Below are 22,251 nucleotides of genomic sequence, written 5' to 3' on the forward strand. Positions count from 1 at the left end.
CATAATCATAGCTATTAAATATGCATAATCTAATTACAAAGCAGCAGCCTTATGTTGGTGTGAGTCAACCTAGTTTCTTATTCATCTCATGCATGCATCTGAGGATTAATTATGTAGCGCTGTCATACTACACTACTTCTTTTTGCCAACAACAGAGAAAGAATAATTTCAACATGTGGAACGGTAACATCTGATGTTCAGCAACGCAAAAAGGCCAAACAAACACATCCAGTCAAAAGCGCACATGTCTGCTGATTTGAACGGTGTTGTTTTCATAGTCAATGACTGTGCGAGATGGAGCTGCCTGCTTAAAATACTCCCACACGGTCAGTGCTGTGCTGTGGATTTTTTTTTTTTTGACATTTTTGATTTCTTTTTTTTTCTCATATGAGAATTAATTAATGTCTTTTAATTTAGTGTCAACCATTTTTGTCTTATCTAAACCCACAGCCCCATCATACCCTTTATAAATACTAAACCAGATATCTGCCTATGTCTGGAGTCTTTAAATAAATGCACAGTGTCATAAAATACAAACTATCATACTTGCACCGCAAAAAACTTTTTTGTATCATTATAAATAATCTTTATTTAAATTAATTATCTTTATTTTTCATCCATTTAACTTGTCAAACGTATTTCTGTAATTTGTCTTTCATTTTATTTTACACTTGATTTACTTTTCAGAGCTTGATTTTCTTCATTAGTAATTATGAAAGTAAAATAAATCACTGGAAGTTGAGTTGTGACTGGCACCAATTTGATACCAATTTTAGGTGCAACACCAAGGCCACATTAATGCACGGGCTTACCTGGGCTGAAGCCCAGGGGCCTCCCAAGTTCAGGGGCCTCCCATGTTCAGGGGCCTCCCATGTTCAGGTTCATGATGAGCTGAAAAGGTCATATTGTTTTGTAACTTGTCAGGTTTTCGGTCAATCACTCTAATCGCACGTTACATGTCTGCTGATTGAGTGACCCACGTGGCCCCATAAGCCCCGTTCACACAGCCAGCGATTTTGTCGCTGTATGTCGCTAGTCTCTATACTGTGAAGTCGCTTGTGGGCGTTGGTAGTGCTGTCGCTCTAATGTTATTAGTAGACTGCTCGTCTGGCCACATCTATACAAAACACCATCACTATCTATATTATTTTAATTTGACTAGGAATTAGGCTCAAAACAAACAGCATGCTGTTGGGAGAGTGTTTTTATATTACCACACAGCAGTGTTCAGTGGATTAAATAATTTACTAGATTAACGATCGATCAATCTACAAATTAAACTCACTGATACTGTCATAAATTACTAAAACGTCATCCGAATTTGACAAATAATACATTTTCTTGTCCCTAATAGTCAACATAATGCAGGGGAAACTGTAAAATGAACTGCAGCAGTGCTAAACTTGTATCATAAAACTACAACACTCGAACTATAAATGTATGAGTTAAACTCACTGAGACTGTCGACAGTTTCTTTTCCATGCATCATTTTATTATATCCACGTTTGTGGTTAGTTACAGTCAAATCATATAAAACAGTGAAATCGCCCTCGAACTCTTCTGTCTTGCCTGCACTGCACTCGAGACGGTGACTGGAGCTGAGCTCCACTGAAAGGCTTCTTTCCTATTGGTTGTCGCTCGCGAAAATCGCTTCTCATTTGCATAAAGTTGAAATTTCTCAACTGTGATGTAGATTACCTAGATATTACACTTTTTTAAAATGAGACTCTATAAATCGAGGGGATGGGGGGCCTACAAAACCTCTCAGCCCCGGGGCCTAACATTAGGTTAAGGCGGCTCTGTGCAACACCTACACATATTAATTGTAAAAAAAAACATTTAAACCCCTAGAACCTGCTTAAGGTGGTTAGGAAGGAAGGAAGAAGAAAGAAAGAAAGCAAAACTTAAACCTAATCTATAATCTATAATCATAAACAAACCATGGTTGGGAATATCTGCTCTAATTTGATTGGTCAGGTGACATTGTTTAGCTAACTAATAAACTGACAAACATTTAGTCTGACATGCAAGTTGCTCTATATATTCCTATTTACAAAACTAGTTTAAAAGCAATAATACGCTCGCAACTGGGCTGTTTTACTAAATATTCAGAACAGCACTCTTGCTTGTTGTTTAATGCAATGTAATATTTCCTAATATTTGGTGTATTTTTGTACTCTTTTCCTCTCATCCATTTTTTTTTTTTTTGAGGAGGCACAGCTTCCTTCACCACTCCCATTAGCAGTCCACAGAAAACACCAACCGATAAGTCCATCTGTACACCTCTGCTCTTTCTCTGTTTCTCCGGGGCTTACTGGTCTCCTGACCCTGCTGTTCTCCACACCAGGCCTTCAGGCTGTAGTAATTACCAACCTCCCTCTCCCTGCACTCACACATACATAACAGCAGTTCCTTCTCACAACCTTCTTCATGTTCCTCACCCTCCCACTTCCACGCTGCTCACCTCCGTCCTCTAACTCCTTCCATAATGACTCACCGGGTAATTCGACACTCCCACTGCGTGGCCGGCCCCTTAACAAACCATTTCATTTACTCGCACAACGCCTGACACATTGCCGTGATGCATCTGCGCTGTATTTAAAGCCGGCGTGATGAGCTGCGGAGCGGGACGGCCGAACGGGGCCCCTTAGTCACCAGGGCTGTCATCTCTGACAGACGGGGGCCGCGGGCATCTACATGTCTCTGAAGCTCCATTAGGCTTGGTCAACTAACCTCGGGGAAACTGACAGGGTGTGCAGGTGCGGTGAGAGCAGTGGTCAGGACTTTAACGCTGAGATGCGCATCTGTTGAGCAGCCACAATTTATCATTATGACTCACGAAGAGAGAGAGGAACAGATAGGGCTCCACTGACTCCTGACTGCTCGTATCTGTCTGGAGTGCATGTGGACATACTGAGCTTATCATGGTTATTGATGCACATGGTGCTTTTCTCATACTTTTACTAGTGTGTGTGTTTTTGCCTGCCACGACCGCTTGATGGCCTGAGCCGACAGGTGGGAAATAATACAGAATAAGGGCTTCAGTAAAAGAGTTATAGTGCATATTTAATTGAACTGAATCACTGAATCATTCATTCAACCGATTTGTTTAAAACCGTGAAAGAAACAAGGGACTGTCTTTATGAGTAAGTAAAAGTTTAACTAGCCTAGAAATCTAGACGCACCCTAGCGGCAGCAACATTTATTTTGCAGCCAGTGTGGTCTAGCAACTCTCCGTTGACTTTCGAGCTGGAAAAACCAAACTCTAGTCAGGCCAATCAAATCGTGTATAGAGTCGGTGGGCGGGCTTAACATAATGACGACAGAGTTGTGACGGTTCTGCGTGAATTCCCTGCTACTTGAAAAGAAAGAATGGCGGCTGCTGGCGAACAGCGGTCTTTCGAATCGGCTTTGGCCGTGACTCTGGAGGACTTGGAGTTAAGCTTTTCTTTGAGAAAAGAACAAAGAACGGCACTGAAGTCATTCTTAAAAAAGGAAGATGTGTTTGTAGTTTTGCCGACCAGATACGGCAAAAGTTTAATCTATCAACTAGCTCCGCTTGTGGTTGGTTGTAGCGCTATCCTATTGCGCGCAGAGGGAATTTGAAAGACAACTGTTTATCCCGCCCCTCGGATTGAGCCCTGCCAATGGTGAGTTGCCAGACCCAACATCTTGATGTAGGTCTGGCTTTCCAGGCTATAATTTAACCATTCACTCAACCGATTTATTCTTATTATGCGACACGCTCTATCATTTCAATGAGCTGTTTGCGGAGGAAAACGATTACAATTAAGTTTATTTTGCTCATCTGTATCTCTGAGACTTTTGAAGTCTCAGCTTTCAATAAATGTTATTATTTCTTTTGTTATTATGTTCTTTAATGTGGTGCGACAGATTGTTGTAGCTACATCAGTTCAAACAGCAGTTTAAAAAACGTATATCTCCATAGCTCATAAGTTAAATTATTATCATTATTATTTTTATTTTTTTAAGCAAAAATGTTTCCAATCATTACTGATGTTGCAAATGGATTTGCTAGTTACAGTGTGGCTTTGGGCATTTCTGGATCTTCAAGAAATGAAAACTCAGCCACATGAGGCAAATGTGAAGCACTTTATATTACAGATTAAATCGAGAGATATTACACACGCTGTGTCATTTATATTTGGTAGATCTTCCTGCTTTATTGCACCCCTGCATGTGGTATGTGCTCAGTATTTCTTTGTTTAACTTTTAACCCATCTTAAGGATGTCTGTTCTATGCTAGTGTAGCTTCATTTTTCAGACCTTATCCAACATTCAGTACATTTAGCAGAGCACTCAGCAAATTAAGATTGGTAATAAACAAATACAGTTTCTAATGAATATTAGATGATCTTATCGCAGCGGAACAATCAATCCCAGCCATTGTGGCACTGTGCTAATGACAAGGGAACAGAGGAAGCGTTACAGCAGCCTTCCCGTCATTTCCACGCACATTTGTACCCTGTACAATTTGTTTCGTCCCAGAGGAGGCCGAATTGGGTGAGATGCATCAGGCTGTGTCAGGCTCAATGAGACATGGCCTTGAGGAGAACAAGGTTTCGGTCCCTGCTAGTTACCCCACCTCAGCTCCAGATGTTTCTGCTAATCTCAAAACGCAACGCTCCAGATAAACGCAAACATGCCCGATTGCCTGTAGATCGCCAACGAACGCGGTGAAGATTTGAGTTCACCATTCATTAAAAACCTAAAATTTTACATGCAACCCCTTCAATGCTCATTTTTTCTCATTAAAATTACATTTACATAAATATTAAGAGATCAATCTTTTGGAATCATTTTAGATAACATTTTAGATAAAACTGATTATACAATATCTAATGTGATAATACTCAGTAACCAATAAAAGTGTATTACTTTCTGCTCCAATTTGCCTATTTAAATATATTTACCCTCACAATAATTATGAATCTGTGTCTACAGGTACATAAGTTTTCACATTGTACAATCCCAGCATGCCATGCTCTAGTGCTCAATCTTAGGCCACTCTGAGTCTCACCCTAACTGGCAATAAACTCATTTGTTACTCATGTGTGAAAGTCTCTTGACACAATTAATGAAGGATAAAAAAAAAAAAAAAAAATGCTAACAATAAAAACAACAATGTATCAGCTGATCGGTTTACAGTCGGAGGGATGAATGGGGAGGGGGTGTGGGCATGTACATGAACATTCAAGGACGACATGCGAATACTTACATAAATATCTGCACCATAAAATCCGTCCTGGTAAACAACACTGGAAAGATGCAAACACACCCGCACACACAGACAAACACCAAACAAAACACATCAATATTAGTGCATGTTCCCATGCAAATAATACCAACCCCACCTCTAGCCAGGGTTAGTGGAACAGAATAAGAAATACACACGCACTGAATAAGATACTTTCCAAAGGCACTCATTACTTCTGAAGCATTTTAGAAGGAGACCGTGGAGTAAAGACTTTGTAGAGGGGCCACAGAGAGCTGAAACATACTTGCATCATATTTTAGTCTTTAGCAAAATTTAAAATATATATTTTTTAATATATATGAAGAATTTTTTGTAACATTTGTGAAAAATAGAAAAATTAATAGAAATTAATGTAATAATAATAATAATTGTTCTAAGGCTTAATTCAAGACCAAACAGACTCCATTCATACTTTTGTTTTGTAGATAATTTCAAGTGTGCTATTTATTTATTTATTATTTTTTTCCCATTTTTAAGATCTGAAGATCTTGAAAATCTCTGGCAACACTTTATTTTACAGTGTCCTTGTTACATATGTTACATGTACTTACCATAGTAATAACAGTAAATTATGCATAATTACATGCAATTAACCCTCAACCAAATCCTAATCCTACCCTAACCCTATAGTAAGTACATGTAGTTGCTTAATATTACTCATTACTTAAATATATAATTACACTGTAACACGGACACCTTAAAATAAAGTGTAACCAAATCTCTTATTGACTGTCACTGGCATTCAACATTTTATTGAAGGTGACAATGATGTCATTGTAATATTTGCATATTGAATTGCGATTGGTCTTTTTTCTTAAATTTATTTGCATACTGAATTACATAAATGTAATCATTTCTGAGCCACATTTGAAGCTCTAAAATGCTGATAATTCCTTGAAAAACTATAAAATCTCTAAATTTCTTCTTTTGCTGCCTAACATCCAACGATATTTCCTTTGAATTTAGTTTTATTTATGTACCAGTTTAAATGACATGTATTAATTTTTTTTTTTTTCTGTGAATCTTCTAACCTTCATGTTTGTCAAGACAGCAGGACGTGGAATTTAGTCAGTAGCCCCTGTTTCTAAACTCCACAAAATCTCCTTCAGTATCATCTGCTTGAAGTTACGCACATGAAATTAGAACCAACATAATCAGAATCATCATTTGACTGCTCAGAGATCACAAAAATCCTTCTGCATTCAGTTGTTTGAGAGGATTTACATAATGTTACATTACATAAAAGGAACGCTTAAGGCCATCGACCATGACAGAACGGCATGACAGTTCAGTGTCATCATTACTTGCAGGATGCACGGGCTACATGCTGCACTGGTTCTGTGTGGTGAGGTCGAGATGCATGCATGTTACAGCAGCCCGGTGACGAGGGGGAGGGCTTGTCAGAAGGTGAACTTGTGTGTGTATGTGAGAAGGGAGTGTTGCTACTTACCCTCCATAGGCTGGGATGTGTGGGGGAGGCGCGGCTGCCCGGAACGTATTGTAGACGGTGCGCCCTCTTCCTCTTAAGTGTGCCCCTCTGTACGCCGCCGCTGCCGCCGTGGCTGCTGGGTATGGGAAGCCTGGCACTGTGCAGAAAACATACAGTATATACATGAGGAACAATTACAGAAGAAAGAGAGTTATACGGGTTTGGAACAGTACTTTTATAGCTTAAAAAAAAAAAAAAAAATTGCTGTTGTTGAAATAATGCTGAAATAAAATAAAACAAATATTAGATGAAAAACTTAAAATACTTTAATAGTACACAAACAATACTAAAATAACACTAGGAACCATCATTATGCAAATGTAATTTTTTTTAATGAAAAACATGCTTTTCATGCGGTTTTCAAATAAAAGAGTTTGATGTACTGTGACATCACCATCATTAACTCCCATTCAGTATTCAGCAACTTGATGAACCACCCTGATGAACGACAGAGTGAACTATGCTGGTATGCGAAGATTAACCAATCATAAAGAGTTCATTTACATATATATGCCTTAAAGGTGCAGTAGCAAAAAAGTCTGACAGGAGAATATAGTCATGTAAAACTAAAAACCTTGGACTAGGACAGTCAGCCGATCATTATCGCAAAATAAACCCCTGTCAGGGTGATTACATGGCTACTTGCTGTATGAAATAAGTAACTAAATGGACAAAGTATTGAAGTACTGAAATTAATTTAATATCTAAGAAGAAAGATTTACTGAAAAATGTAAAAATGTACATTATTTTTCTTCAAGTAAATTTCATGTATGGAATTAAGTAAAATCTACTTAACTAAGTTAAGTAAAATTAACAAAGAAAAATAAAGATTTTAGAAATATAGAAGTTTGTTGAGTAATTTCAACTTTGTTTACTTTTCAATACTCTGTTTCAAGTACATTTTACTCAAGCAATATAACACTGAATTAAGCCATGCTTTTAAAGTGTATGCTTTACATACAAGTAAATAATACAGTAGATATTGTGTAGACAACATATCTACGTAATAGAAGTAATGTGGTAATAATACTAATACTAATTGTACCCTCCAGAACACAGAGAACTCAATACTTGGTACACAATACACAATAACTGTAACATTCGTTGGATAATTTTTGAGTATGAATGTGTCATTTTGAGTAGGAAATGGACTGTCACAAAACAGTAAATTACTCAACCTAACAACAAAAGCAATGTTAAAACTGTGTAAATACAGCTGGAAAACAATGAAAAATGCAACCTTATTAATTATTCATGCCCGACGGGAACACCAGTATCAGAAAGTTGAGTAGGTTTTACTTAATTTTATAACGTTGGTACTTACGATTTAATTTCTACAAGCTTAAATTGAGTAATAATATAGAATTTATATACAGACAAATTCTTGCCTGCACTAACTTATTCAGGTAGAAATTACAGGGTTTTTTGTCTGTAGTATTTACTTCACCACATAATGATTTTTATCAGGGTGCTATGATAAAAGAGATGAAACAAGAACAGTGTTGCTAGGGGCGGTCAAAAACTATACAGTTATATAATGTAATATTTGACTGCAGAATGCCACAATTGACCAATCAGAATCAAGTATTCCAGAGAGCTGTGTGATAAACTGCCAAATGAACTATAATTCCACAAGTCTCAACTAATATAAGCTGTGAGGAATGGTGCCCTACCTCCATTTACACCTGCAATTAGCCGAAAACTCTAACAATGAGTAATAAGCAAACTACAGGAGACATACAGACCTCTGAGGCTGGGTGAAAACAGAGCGCTCTGTATTGTTGTTAAATGATCATTAAGTTTAATAGGGCGTCGGTGGTGAAAATGACTTTTAAGAGGCTTAATTTGAAATGGTTGAGAGGAAGAAAGAGAGAGGGGGTTTGTGAAAGCTGCTTCATTCTTTAACATTACAGGTTTTCAAAAGAAAGATCATATAAATGTCTAATAGGAGCACTGAATCTTTCATTTAGACAATAAAAAATTCAGATTTAAGGAAGGGGTTTGCGTGATGTAGAAATGTGAAAAGGATTGTTCCATTTGACTCTTTGTCACCTTGGATATGTCTCGCTTTCACGCAGTGCACCACAGCTGTCTTAGTATATTAAAGAGAGAAATACAGCTAAATGGACTCTACATTCTACATTCCAATTTATTATATTTATGAAAATGAAGGAAGACATACCTTCCTACCATTGAAGTGTGTTATATTTCTAATGTTAACATATAAATGATTCTGATATAAATACATGTTACTTTAATTTTAATGATCAAAGCATGTATTTCATATATATATATATATATATATTAAATTTACATGTTATTCATCTCTTTAAATGTGTGTGGTTTATTAGGAGGCTAAACAACAAAAGTCAGATGATGCAAACAACTCAAGAGTTTGATAAATGCCTTTGAAATGGCTACAATGGAACATTAACGCAGCATTTTTTAAAAACGGCAATGAAGATTCATTAGTCACATGCATTCCTCCCTCCTTCCATTGCAGGCAGCCCATCTGACAGTCATTTTTGAAATATGCTGCATACACGTTTGCATATTTGCAAGAGCTTCACTTTGATGTGTAGAATGTGTCCTGAGGAAAATAAATATGAGATGTATTTAGCCTGAATATTTACAGGATAAACAACTTAGACTATGCACTTTCATTTAGAACGATGAAGGGTGGAGGGCTAGATGAAAACAGAGCGAGAGAGAGAGAGAGAGAGTAAGTGGCGCTGAATGAGAAATGGGAGCGTGAGCAGCAGCAGTGAGCTCCAGGGGGATGCACAGGAGAGCTAGTCCGTTTTATTGCTTTGAGAGCGATTACAGTCAAGCAGATGCTCTGGCCGACGGGAGGTAGCCTCCGCATCAAAGCCATAAAAGTGTACAACTGCTTTGTAGAGCAATAATTTCTCTCATTGGCTTTTGTGTGGGAAGTGTTTTGGGGAGGGGCGGTTGACGGGTGGGCTGCAACATTGCAGGAGGTTCAGGTTGCCCTATGCATCTCACTCTGCAACCTTACACAGTGCAGCAAACCGCAGAGACTCTTTTATGAATGCATAGCCTATATAAACAAGAACGAGAAATCTCACAGCTCTCAGATAATATAAAATGTAATGCATTGTGTACAGATTATTTTGCAGCTTGTGGTGATTTATGGTGAAATACTCATGTTTGTTGAGAGCTATAGGAACAAGATCTATATTTATTCGTATTTCTTTTTAAAAGAAAATTTAAATGTATGTGCAAAAACACATTATGAAAATAAACCACTGTAATGTGTATGTTTAAATGAGTGGTATAGTTTAAGGTGGATTAATTATAAAAAAAATATATCAAAAATCAAATCAAATAAATAATTATAAAATCAAATAAATAAAAAGTCTGAAATTATCAAAAATAAAATAATAAATTATTCTGAAAATGATAGTATTTAAAATAAATAAATAATGATCATTATTCAAATTATTAAGGAAAAAAATAATTAAATTAATTGAAATAAATTAAATGGGGGGGGGGGGATTATTTTATGAAAAAATTACTAGTCAGCTAGTGAATTGTTGGATGACTAGTTGACCACTGCTAACCATCCCTATTTACTTGCAGTTATTTTCCTTTCAAAAACATATATATATATATATAAAAGCCTCTAAATGCCATCTGAAATTTTCTTATAGAATGATAATTTTTATCAAGCTTGTATATTTAAGTTCAGTAATTTCACTTAAATGACAATTAATAGGTAATCTTCATTGCCATTTAAGTGAAATTATTGAATTTAAATATACGAGCTTGATAAAAATGAGAATTCTATAAGAATATTTCAGATGGCATTTAGAGGCTTTTGCATCTGAACTCTTCATATATATATATATATATATATATATATATTTAAATGTAAGTAGACAGTCACTATTCACATACACTGTTCTTTACAAGCCCTCCCCAGCTTTATAATCCAAATGTACTGTATGTAATCTCACTGTGAGCAGTCTTTTGAAACACGTTTCAAGTCTTAATGAATGTACATTTTTTTAACACCTCTGTACACAAGTCAGGGTCATTTCATATTGTTTCTTCCCACAATGCAATCTCAAACGTTCATTGTACGACACAGAGGCAGCCACCAAAGTACTTTCATTCCTCTTTAAAACGCTTCGTCCTTCCGCTAAAATCCGCTTGTTGTCTTCCACGATAGCCTATCTGCACAAATTCATTCCGTTTTGCTGCTGCCTATTTGAAAATTCTCAAATTCTTCTCCCGCACTCCGTTAATTGCACGTCATTTTTCAAACTTATCATTCAGTATTTGCGAGTTCAAAAAAGCCCAGCAATGTTGAAAGTGCCAGAGGCGGTCGCTGCCTCTCGTTCAGTCAGGACTCAATCAAAGAGAGAGCAAGGACAGTGATGTCATACTAAAACACTGAAACATTAGCGCTGCGAAACTGTCAGTCAATACAAATGACCCTCTATATCATTACGACCGACCATATTCCATTTCAGTTCATATGGTCGAAACTCCCTCAGCCTGTCTGTTTCTTCGGAAAATTCAATAATCTGAATGTTGGGCGCAGAGAAGTCGCCCTTCCTTTCCTCTCACTTAAGGAAATGAGTTTAACAATTTGTGATTAATTATTTATTTGCCAATAAACATTAATGATGAGAAATTGAGGTCAATATATGAATGTGCATGTGTGTGTGCCGTCAGAGAAACGTGATAGTCTGAGTGGTGTTTAGTCTTATGAATGTGTTTCTTCAGCTTACTGTATGTCTCAGGGGTTGATTTTAAATCAAACAGACTTTGACTTTTTCTTTGGGTCGTATGAGGAATCTTTAAATGTGAAAATTTATCATAAAAATATTAATTATATCTTTAAAACTATAACAATCTACACCAAAGATTAAAAATGGATGTATTGTGTGAAAATATCAGATGTCTGTCATTATCACAAAACCAAGTCTGACACTAATAAATTTGGTTACAGACAGTAGTGTCAGTGATGCTTGAGATAAAATGATACGTGAAGTGAGAAATTCTTTTTTTTATTTTATTTTGTTTTATGGCTGATATTTCTATAATACTGACAGAGACCCAAACAAGTATTCGTCACCATTCGGACACACACATAAAATACTTTAATTTCATTGCACTACAAACAAATATCACTTGAAAATGTAATATTTTATTGTGTGTCAATAATGTGATGCATGTACACAAAAATGTAATTGTAAAAATATTATTTCATTGTGTGCATTTACTGTAGAATACATAAAATGCTAACTACGAAATAAACCTTAACATAAAGTTGGCCATTTTATTCCAAAAATGTTTACAAGGACATTTCCGTCACATGTGATGAAACACGACATAACTCTCTCGTGATGCATATGTCCAAACAAAAGTGTGTCTGCTAGACGAGTCTTTTATTTTCTAAAAGTGCCTAAAGTTGGAGAAACACCATTATATGTTTGCCTTTTTTTAAGAGTGCATGTGTTATCAGACAGTATATATGGCTTCTAAAAAAATAATTGCTAGAGCTGCATCTTTTTAACCTTGTTCATATGTGTGAGCTCATTTCCTAAAAGAAAGCATGCAATAGAGAAAGAAAGAGAGTGTATTTGTGTGCGTCTTTGGCGAAGATTTTCACAAATTTCCTCTGGTCAGGGGTGGCCTGCATTTGCATAATCTCTGGACGTAAATTGCTGAAAGTCTAATTTTCAAACATCCGCCCAATCTCCGTCAGGCGTAACACTTAATCAGAGATCAGTCCGGCAGACAAGCGGGGTCTGGCACGTTGGTCATCCCTCAGCCTTCTGCCGATAGCTTTCATTTCCCTCAGCCGGAGAACTGTTAATGAACATCAAAGCTATCTTAAATCAACAGCCAGCCGCAGGTGAGAGAAGCTTCGAGTGGCGAGAAACGAACCTCTCATGAATCAAAGATGCTCCTTTTCCATCCCGGTCCTGTAGGATATTTGTTTATAGCTAACTTTCAAGCTTACTAATCACAATTCAAACTCTATGGCACACTCAATCGCTCTGTGCAGTCTCTCCATTTGCAATCTAAGCAGCAATGTGCCAATACCTATTTTCAGTCTTTAGGCAAACGAAAGGATTCAAGGCGTTTTCCGTTATCGGCACAATTCGGGCGTATTAACGATGCTTTAATTATAATTAAGACAGATAACTAAAAAAAAGAAAAAGAAACAGCGATCGCTGGAATGAACAAAACACTCGCACCTTAATGGGATGTGGGCTGTTTGGACACTTGAAAGGTGAGACGAAAGCAAATCAATAATGAGCCATTTTGTAATTAACAGAATGTGCGCTGAATTAGGCAAACGACTGTCTGGAGAAATTGAAAATATTGATTTTAATTTATGAAATATATTTCAGCCCTTTGATGCCCTTGCGTCGACAGACAATTAGATTTAACCATCACTTGGATATTTTTGCCTTCTCGTTTCTTCTTATTATCATAAAATCTCGATATTTTCCCATATAATGGGGAAGGTAATGATGTTCGGGGAAGGTCAGAGGCTTGGATGGCCAAGGTTGAGGAGGAGATGACCGAAGGAAACGAGAGAAAAAGAGTCCAGCTTGTCTTTCAACCGATGAGACCCGCTCGCTTTCAAAGGCCCATAAAATGAAATGAAGCCCTGGGGGTCTGGAAGCTGGCTGGATTATGTTTTCAAAGATGTGTACCGTGTTTGCAGTTGTGACAATGGCGTCTTGGAGCCTCTTGCCAATAGACCAGCAAACATTGTGAAACAGGCCCTTTGGGTGATTAGAATAATCACTTCCTGCTTGCCAGCTCTTTCAAGCCTATGCCAGAGCTCGTAGATTAAGGTCACCCGTTATACACACCTCCAACCACCAGGCACACAACTATGCCTTCATCAAAAATGCAGCTAAACACCAACCCGTTTGTTATTCCTAACCAAACAATTAACAGTACTGACAGAGACCCCAGACACTTAAAGTGTTGGAATTTCTTTGCACTACAAACAAATGATCAAACCAAGTGGCATCTGCAACAAATAATGCTCTTTTCTCAGAAATAACATTTCTGAGCTGATTTTATTCGATGTCTTAGCAGAGTAACCACAGGTGCAGTTCATAACATTAACTACCAAATATCAAATTATTAGAGTGAAAATGACACATTCTTTCTTTAAAATGAGCGATGCTTGCTTACATTTTTCATCAAATGAGTTATCTAATGCAATGAGATACATTAATTTTTACTGGCCAATACTTTTTGGAGCCACTGTAAGTTCAGTAAATGAAAATAAAATAACAACACAATTTGAAAGGAATGTGAAATGGTCATATCTGGTATCTGAGTAATTTGCCATTTCATATCCTCTGCAGCGTTCATAAATGGAGGATTCAGGGCGTGTGGGTTGAGAATTTTTTTTACACACACAAAGCACATTAGTGAAACTGCCCATTGGCCCTAAATGCAAATGCATTTAACCCTCTGTGTTACAGGGTTGCTTTCTGCAAATTATTTATTGATTTATTTGGAAGCATAGTAATATGATTGTATTTATTATTATACGATATTATGCTGTATTTCATTTGCTCAAACAAAGGTGAGGATAAATGATAATGAGCTGATCCATTTTAGTTTATAGAAGTTCTACATTTATAAATATATCAATTCATAAAAAATGTTTCAGAGGTGAAATGTATACTTTTTTATTTTTCTGATATTGTCCAATGACACCTTTTTCCACTCCCCCCCCCATTTTATGTCCAAAAGTCAAATAGGTAAAAACAAAAAACAAAAACACATATGCATTCCCAATGCATTCTTTTTACTAAAGATATAATACATTACAGAGCCAGTTTCTTTGAAATGAGGATCCACTCACCTGCATAGAATTCTGGGCTGTAGACTGCACCCACGACTGGATTCAACTTCCAGCCTAGACAGAGAAAGAGAGGGAGACCATCTGATATTAGCCACCCTCGGTCTGCACTACGAGAATACTACATCTGATCCTTCACAAGAGTTGGCTTCTGGTTAACTACAATCTCCAGGCCCATGTGTAATGATGTCAGTAGAGGGCTGACCACACTGAAGCACTTCTGTCATCTAGAGCCAGGATAGGGCCCTGAGTGGCCTGACAGATTTCTCTCTAATTCTAACCTCTACAAATGGCCTGTCTGTTTAAGTCCTCCATAAGTAAAAAAAAAAAAAAAAATCCCTGTGATATCACCTGAGATCTGATCTAAAAAGCTAGAAAAGAGACCTGCTGTGAAAACCATTTTCACAGTATACTCAGAAAATCGACAATTACAAGCACTCTTCTCCTCTGGTTTCAATCTGTGGGTCTGTGGCTACATGTTTTTTAGATTGTAAATAAGACGGTAGAGTTGGTTACACTTTATTTTAAAGTGATATAGTTCCATTGTAATAACTCAAATAAGCACTGAGTAATATTAATTAACTACATGTACTAAGGGTTTGGTTTAAGTTTAGTTACTTGTAATTATGCATAATTTACTGTTATTACTATAGTAAGTCACCTTAAAGTAAAGTGTTAATGTGAAATTTCCTCTCTGTGAAGTTGCATACTCGGTATAAGGTCTAAACTTTGTCCTGTACACCTTATCATGTAAATATATACAGTGGGGTCCCAAAGCATGAGACCACTTGATGTGGTCAAAAAATGGGATTCAAAATGTAATTTAAAATAAACAGATTATAATGATTTGAAAAAGCATGTAAATAAGCATTAAATGAATATGAAATATTTAAGGTTCTGCACTATTACTAAGTTGTTAATTAGATGAGTAAATCTGTGACATTGATCTGCACAAGATGCTCTTTGGATTATTCTCAAATCATGCTGCTATCATTAACTCTTTTTTTCCGCCATTGATGGAATATTGACGGAATTTTCCATCCTTTATGACACGCTTCCCCGCCATTGACGGAATTTTCTGGCAATCCATGTTTTCAATGTTATACGTTAAGGGGTGGCGCAATTACGCATTTTCTGAAAGAGTACATCATTTCCAGATCAAAACACAGGCGAAAAAGAAGCAGAAACAAGTAATAGAAGCATTGCTTATGTAACGGAGGCAAGCTAGTAAGAGCTGTGATTGTAAACCTCACTCCCCTGATCTCAAGAGCCTCCTTGTTTTCTTGAATTTCTTTGAAGTGTTCCCTTGAATTTCTCAGCTTTTTGTACAAAATGTTTCTTTTTTTTAATGAAACTTACCCACATTCAAGGGTTAATAAAAAGAATACATGAAGCTAGAATCATTTTTATTTTTTTTAAAGTTCTTTCTTTTGATGTATTGTATGTTCAGATTTTCATACAACAAAATATTCTGGGGACTAGGAACGTTTTGTGAAAATTATAAAAAATGCTGGCGGTGGCTGGCAACTTAAAAAAAAAAAAACACTGGCGGGGAAAGAGTTAAAGAAATATCAAGTCAACATTTTGCTTAAATTGTTTTACTGATGTAATTTGTAAAGAAAAAAAGCATATTAATTACAAAAATACAAAATGGAAACATTTTTACTTATGGTCTCAAACTTTTGAACCCCAAAAGTGTATCAAATGATACAATTAAATTTAATGATATAAAATATTATCATTTCATTATATGTTATTTTACACTCAAAATGTTGCATATACTGACACAAGTGGAATATTGGTAACTGACACAAGTAGGAACAACCACTTTTGTAAATCTTTCCCCACCAGCATTTTTTAAAAAGTTTTCCATTTTCATTTCCATATACCATTTTCACCAAGTTTCATGGCCCCTAGAATATTTTGTTGTATGAATATCTGAACATGCAATATATAAAAACAAAACAAAAACAGTTTTATTCTAGCTTAATGCATTATTTTTCAATTCTGAAGTGTTTTCTCACAAATTATTTCCTTCAATGGTGGGGAAAGAGTTACTAAATCACAAAAAAGACGAATTAATTGTCAATATCAAGAGAACTTGTTCTTACCGTTTGCATATGGGTTGACGGTCTTTTTATTCGTCATTACCCGTGCTGTTGCATTGTTTACCTGAGTACAAACAGGAACGTGTGAGCAAGAACCATACTGAGGCTTAGGCTGTAAATATTGAAATATTTCATGCATTACATTGAAGATTTTCAAAATGATTACAGATCATAACAAACAGTTAAAGAAAAGTGGTAATACATATAAAGCAAAGAAAATATATGCAAAAGTCTCATCATAAAAAGACTCGTCAGCATGCGTCATCAAATGATGATCACGTTGAAGGAGTACATGGAGTAAAGAAAAACAGAAACACAAAATGCACTCAACAAACGAAAGGCATCAAGTATGAGACGGCATGCAGTAGAGAGGGAACGACTAGGTTAAAAGAAAAACACGAGAGCGTAGGAATGGAAGGAAACAAAAAGTTTGGCATTGTGCAACATACACTAAACCTTCAGAGTTGAGGTACAGTCGGAAAACAAAGCAACATTTAGCATTCAACACTCCAAGAGCCTTGTGCTTCATCACAAGAATAATAATCAGAAAGGAAAATAAAAAGAAGTAATAACGAAAGAAAATCATTCAAGCCGAAAGGACAGCTAACAAAGGATATAAAAAGAGGGTGCATTATTTAACATAATCATGGAGTTCAGAATCTGAGTAGGATGCGCACGATTCAGTTCAATCCAATCAGAGGCTCTCAGGAAGCTAAGTGTTCACTCAAGTAACACGCGTACCAAGAGAAAACAGCATCAAGAAACTCAACATCAAGTCAAAAAACAGTCACGAGGTATCAGCGCGGAGTTCGTGAAATGGCAGATGGCTCTCTCCACTTACCATTCGCCGCCATCGCCCGCGTGTGTATGTATTGTTACTGAGTTTGGTGAGGGGCCTACCAGCTACCGTTGGAAAAGGGGGGAAAATGAGAAGGCAAAATAGGCAACATCTTACTGAAAGATGGCACCACGTCACATCCGAAAATGACTCTTAAAAATTGAAAATAAAAAAGCTGCAAACAAAAAAAGCACAACTGTTAAATGTGAGTCGGCTATAAGGATGGCCACTGTCGTCGACTGTAAAGTAGACAACAGTTCTCTTCTAGACTGTGAAGTAAGTGTCATTGGAGCTGTAGATTTAAAAGGCTTGTGTTTGAGAGCAGCCCTTTCTAATAGCAGCGTCTTCAGGCCATTAACAAACGCTGCCGGCTTCGGGCCGCTTTTAGCGCAGATCCCTCGTCAACTTTGTAATAAGGCCTCTGGCTCTCATCACACAAATGCTGTTTGCACTCTGCCTGATGACTTACTGCACCCATTTGCTTATTAAGCAAAAATATGCTATGAAAAAGAACAGAAAAGAACAGAAAAGAATCGAATAAACAAGTGAATGCCAACTAAAGCAAACCAATTAGATAACGCGAGCACCGTGGTCTACCTGATTTGAAATCTTAGAATAACTGAAACGTATTAGGGGTACAATGAGGGGAGGGAGGGGGGAGGGAAAGAGAGAGGAGCACACGCAGGAAAAGACGAGCGATGCGTCTAAAATAGTGAGATGAGAGTGAGGCACACACTGACACACACAACAGAATTATGGATAACAACAAGAAAGACAACAACAAACAAAAATGAATGAAATAAAACAAAAACAAAAGCAATTGAGAAGGGAAATATTTGTTACATGCACCTCTATTTTACGACCTTCTACCACCGTGCCGTGTAATTTCTCTCTGGCCCTGTCCGCATCGGCACTATTTTCGAAAGTTACGAAACCAAAACCCTGCATGCAGGTGGGAGAGGGGAGGGGGGAGAACAACATGCACATTATTAATTCAGTCATACACCCAAGAAATCCACTGTGGCTCTACCTCTGCCATTCTCACACACAAAAACAGCTGCTGCTGCTGCTACTGCTGCATTTACCCCCTCTCTCTTTCTCCTCCTCTTTTCTCCTGCACCATGCAAAGCATCGAGATTAACGATAATTTACGGGTTCTGTTAGAACCTCTAAGGAGAAATGGAATACAATAGCACGTCTAAGAACGTAAAGTCACTTAAATGTAAAAAAAAGAGAAAAACAAAAGCAAACAAAATAGTGTACCTTTAATAACAAGTCTTAGAGTAAACATAATCTATTGGAAAAAAGTGGAATAAAATAAACACTGTCATTTAAAAGTCTATAATGCAACATAAAGAAAAGTCATTACAAAAGAAAAAACAACTCATAAGACAAATGATAAAGGATTGTGAACTAAAGAACTTGTTAACATGCATCATTATCTCCCCCAGCTGGAACAGAAGAACATAATTCATATTTCAATAAAGAAAATTGTTTGTGCACAGGAATGATGCAAAGTGTCATAACACTGAATAACGCTGTCAATTACGGAGCTCAGTGGAGAATGTTCTTCATTTGACACCATAACAGAACAAAGACAAGTGCCAAACACATTTCCACACACTCCATTGAACAGGGCACTAATAACTCTAGCACAGCAGCTGATATGAGATTGCGTTACATACGTTAACATGACTACAACAAGCATTTATTCTGTACAATACAGGTGCTAATTCATCATTGGATTCTTTCCCTTTTTAAATAAACATGATGCTCATTTAAGCCTCTAAACTCACTGCACTGTTCTGATTGGTCCAAGAATATGAGCATGCAAAGGAAGTAAGTCACACACGTACCTTTGATCCTCGTTCATTAAATATGATTTCAACATCTAAGATTTTACCAAATTGCTGGAAAGAGAACAGAACACAGATCAGACATACCGTCTAAACTTGATTCGACATGTAAACTCACTTTCTAATTTCAAAAACATTGACTTAATCTAGGTGCATCAAGCTACACGTTTTAAATGTTGTTATTCATATTCAATTTTAATGGATCATGTATTATCCATTTCTTTGAAAAGAAAAGAAAAATATATAAAAGTTTAAGTAATATTTATTTAAATTGAGTTTTTGAGTTTAAAGCTCTTTTTGATTTTGACTTAAAATAAAGAATTATACACAATTCAAAAGTGTGGGGTTTCTTATGCTCACCAAAGCTACAAAAAATACAGTGACATTGTGAAATATTATTACAATTTAAAATAAATAAACTTTAAAATAAAAATGAATTTTCAACATCATTACTCATGTCTTCAGTGTAATTTGCTGCTCAAGAAACATTTAATATTTATTATCAATGTTGAAAACAGTTGTGCTGCTTAATATCTTTATTGGAACCTTGATCGTTTTTTTGATGAATAGAAAGCTCAAAAGAACAGCATTTATTTGAAACAGAAATGTATTGTAACAATGTAAATGTATTGTAATGTTTTTACTGTCACGTTGGATCATTTTAATGCATCCTTGCAGAATAAAAGTACTCATTTATTTAAAAAATAAAATAAAATCCTACTGAATACAAACTGAATACAAAATATTCAAATAAATCCTTCAGTTATGCCCTATGGAGCTACCAAAACCAGACTTGACCCACATGCAGCAGGACAGCACGTTAGCACACGCCTCACACACCTGTGCTGGCGTGGCCACTGTCTGCACTGTGAGAAAGAGAGAAAGCTGGTACTTACGCCAAACATTTGCCTGAGGTCTGGATCTCTAAACCTGAAGGGGATATTAGAGACGTGGAGCCTCTTGGGCTGCGATTTGTTTTCTGTGTTTTCAGATGACTGTGTTTGCTGTTGGCTGTCTGTCTGTGCTGAATCGTCTGTCTGCTGTAAGGGGGGAAAAGGGAAAAGAAATCAGGGAATATCAGTTAGTAAGACGGGCAAATTTTGACACGCCAACTGTAAATAAACTCAACAAGCGAAGATGCTGTCTTTGCACACAGGTGTTTGCCGCACCACTGATGTGCTTTTCGGCTTGGTCCATTCGCAGTGCTGCAGTCAGAATGTGCAGTCTATCGTGCCTGTACCTCCAGGCGCTCCCCCGGAGCCAGACCCAAAGCTTTGTTTTAACAACACAGCTCTTGAAAACTTTCACCACCTGTTCCTGTTCACTTTCTCAGGCAGATTCGAAAAACATATGTAGAGCACGCACACACAAAACGAGGCGTAGTTTGTAATGCGGTGTTTGCAGGGGTTGGGGCAGTGGGTGGCAGCTGTGGGTGATATATGACATGGCTGCTTCACTATATCTTGCTTTCTCTCGCTTTCTCTGGCCACGCATGACTGCTGGCTGCTCCCTGCAACTATGTGCCTCTTAGCCTGGACTGCTGCCTGGGAGAGAAAGTGGCTTAGCCCTGGGTGTGTGTGTGTGTGTGTGTGTGTGTTTCTGTCTGACTGTATTTGTATGACTTAGCTAGAGAGAGTATTGCATTGGGAGACTTTACGTTCTATTTTTCTCCCATGTGTACGTTTGTGTGTCATTGGGCGACTTCCAAATGGCATTTTTGTGCCCATAACAGTTTAACCAAAAAACTACAATTCTGCAATCATGATTTTCTTGTTCAAAGGGATCCTTTTTGAATAATGAAGCCTTAAAAAGGATGCAAAAGCAGCATTAAACCAAAAGTATTATAATAAACAGTAACAATTTCTTTAAAATAAGTGACATTTTGTGAAATGTTATTTCATTATAAATTGAACTGTTTTCTATTTTATAATATATTTGAAAATGTCATGTGATGTCAAAGCTGAATTTTCAGCATCATTACTCCAGTCTTCAATGTCACATGATCCTTCAGAAATCATAATAATATGCTGATTTGCAGCTCAAGTAATTTCTTATTGTTATCATTGTAAAAAACACTTGTGCTGCATAATATTTTTGTGGAAACTGTAATTTCTTTTTTTCCCCCAAGATTATATGATGAAGAAAGTTAAAAAGAAAAGCATTTATTTTCAATATATTTTGTAACAAATATATTTTTGTTTACTTCTGATCAATTTAATGCACGCTTGCTGAACATTGTAATTTATTTAAAAAAGATATACTACTTGAAAGGTAGTGTATACCCTTTTGAAGTCACATGCTATCTTTGTGTGATGAACAGATCAAAATGTAAGCCTTTACTCACTTATAATGTTATTATATTTTCGTTATTATTTACTTAAAATATTCCTCTTAGATGTTAACCACAGTGATCAGATCATTGAATCAGTCAAACCCGAGAAGTGAATCATTCTAAATCATGAATGTATCATTCAGGCCAAATTTGTGAGCTGAATCAAGCGATTCATTTAAAAGATCCAGTTCAAAAGAATGATTTATTCACAACGAATGATTCTGCTCTCATAAAAATGCATTTTATTTTTCACCTCACCAAACGTGTCTCTTCCCTTTGGAGTGAGGCCATAGTGCTGCTCTTTCGAATGTAATTCACCCATTATGTGTGTTAGCATGAGCATGTTCACATGTATGTGAATTTATGTGCATTTATTTTCTTTTGTAGCGCTTGAGAAAGGGAAGCGGAGGTTCTGCCTGGAGCCCGCGGTTATGCCCAGAGATATTTTTTTAACTTTCTGCTTGCTGCAGCTGTCCT

The 22,251-nt window shown here is 36.7% G+C and overlaps 1 protein-coding gene across 15 annotated transcripts in view; it reads right to left on the reverse strand.

Annotated features, from left to right (window-relative positions):
* The window catches only part of rbfox1 (RNA binding fox-1 homolog 1), a 245,770-nt gene that overhangs the window by 14,188 nt on the left and 209,331 nt on the right, over positions 1-22,251 (reverse strand). For 14 of the 15 annotated variants that reach the window (XM_084126014.1, XM_084126013.1, XM_084126017.1 and 11 more), the window contains 7 exons: positions 20,339-20,482; positions 19,443-19,496; positions 18,436-18,528; positions 16,752-16,812; positions 14,644-14,697; positions 6,729-6,864; positions 5,240-5,279 (listed from right to left, as the gene is read on the reverse strand). In XM_084126014.1, the coding sequence (XP_083982140.1) occupies positions 5,240-5,279; positions 6,729-6,864; positions 14,644-14,697; positions 16,752-16,812; positions 18,436-18,528; positions 19,443-19,496; positions 20,339-20,482 (582 nt within the window). The remainder of the gene's footprint in view (positions 1-5,239; positions 5,280-6,728; positions 6,865-14,643; positions 14,698-16,751; positions 16,813-18,435; positions 18,529-19,442; positions 19,497-20,338; positions 20,483-22,251) is intronic. The other variant, XM_084126012.1, reaches the window with a different exon arrangement.

Source organism: Abramis brama (genome assembly GCF_963993115.1).
Source record: "Abramis brama genome assembly, chromosome: 1".
Lineage (NCBI taxonomy): Eukaryota > Metazoa > Chordata > Actinopteri > Cypriniformes > Leuciscidae > Abramis > Abramis brama.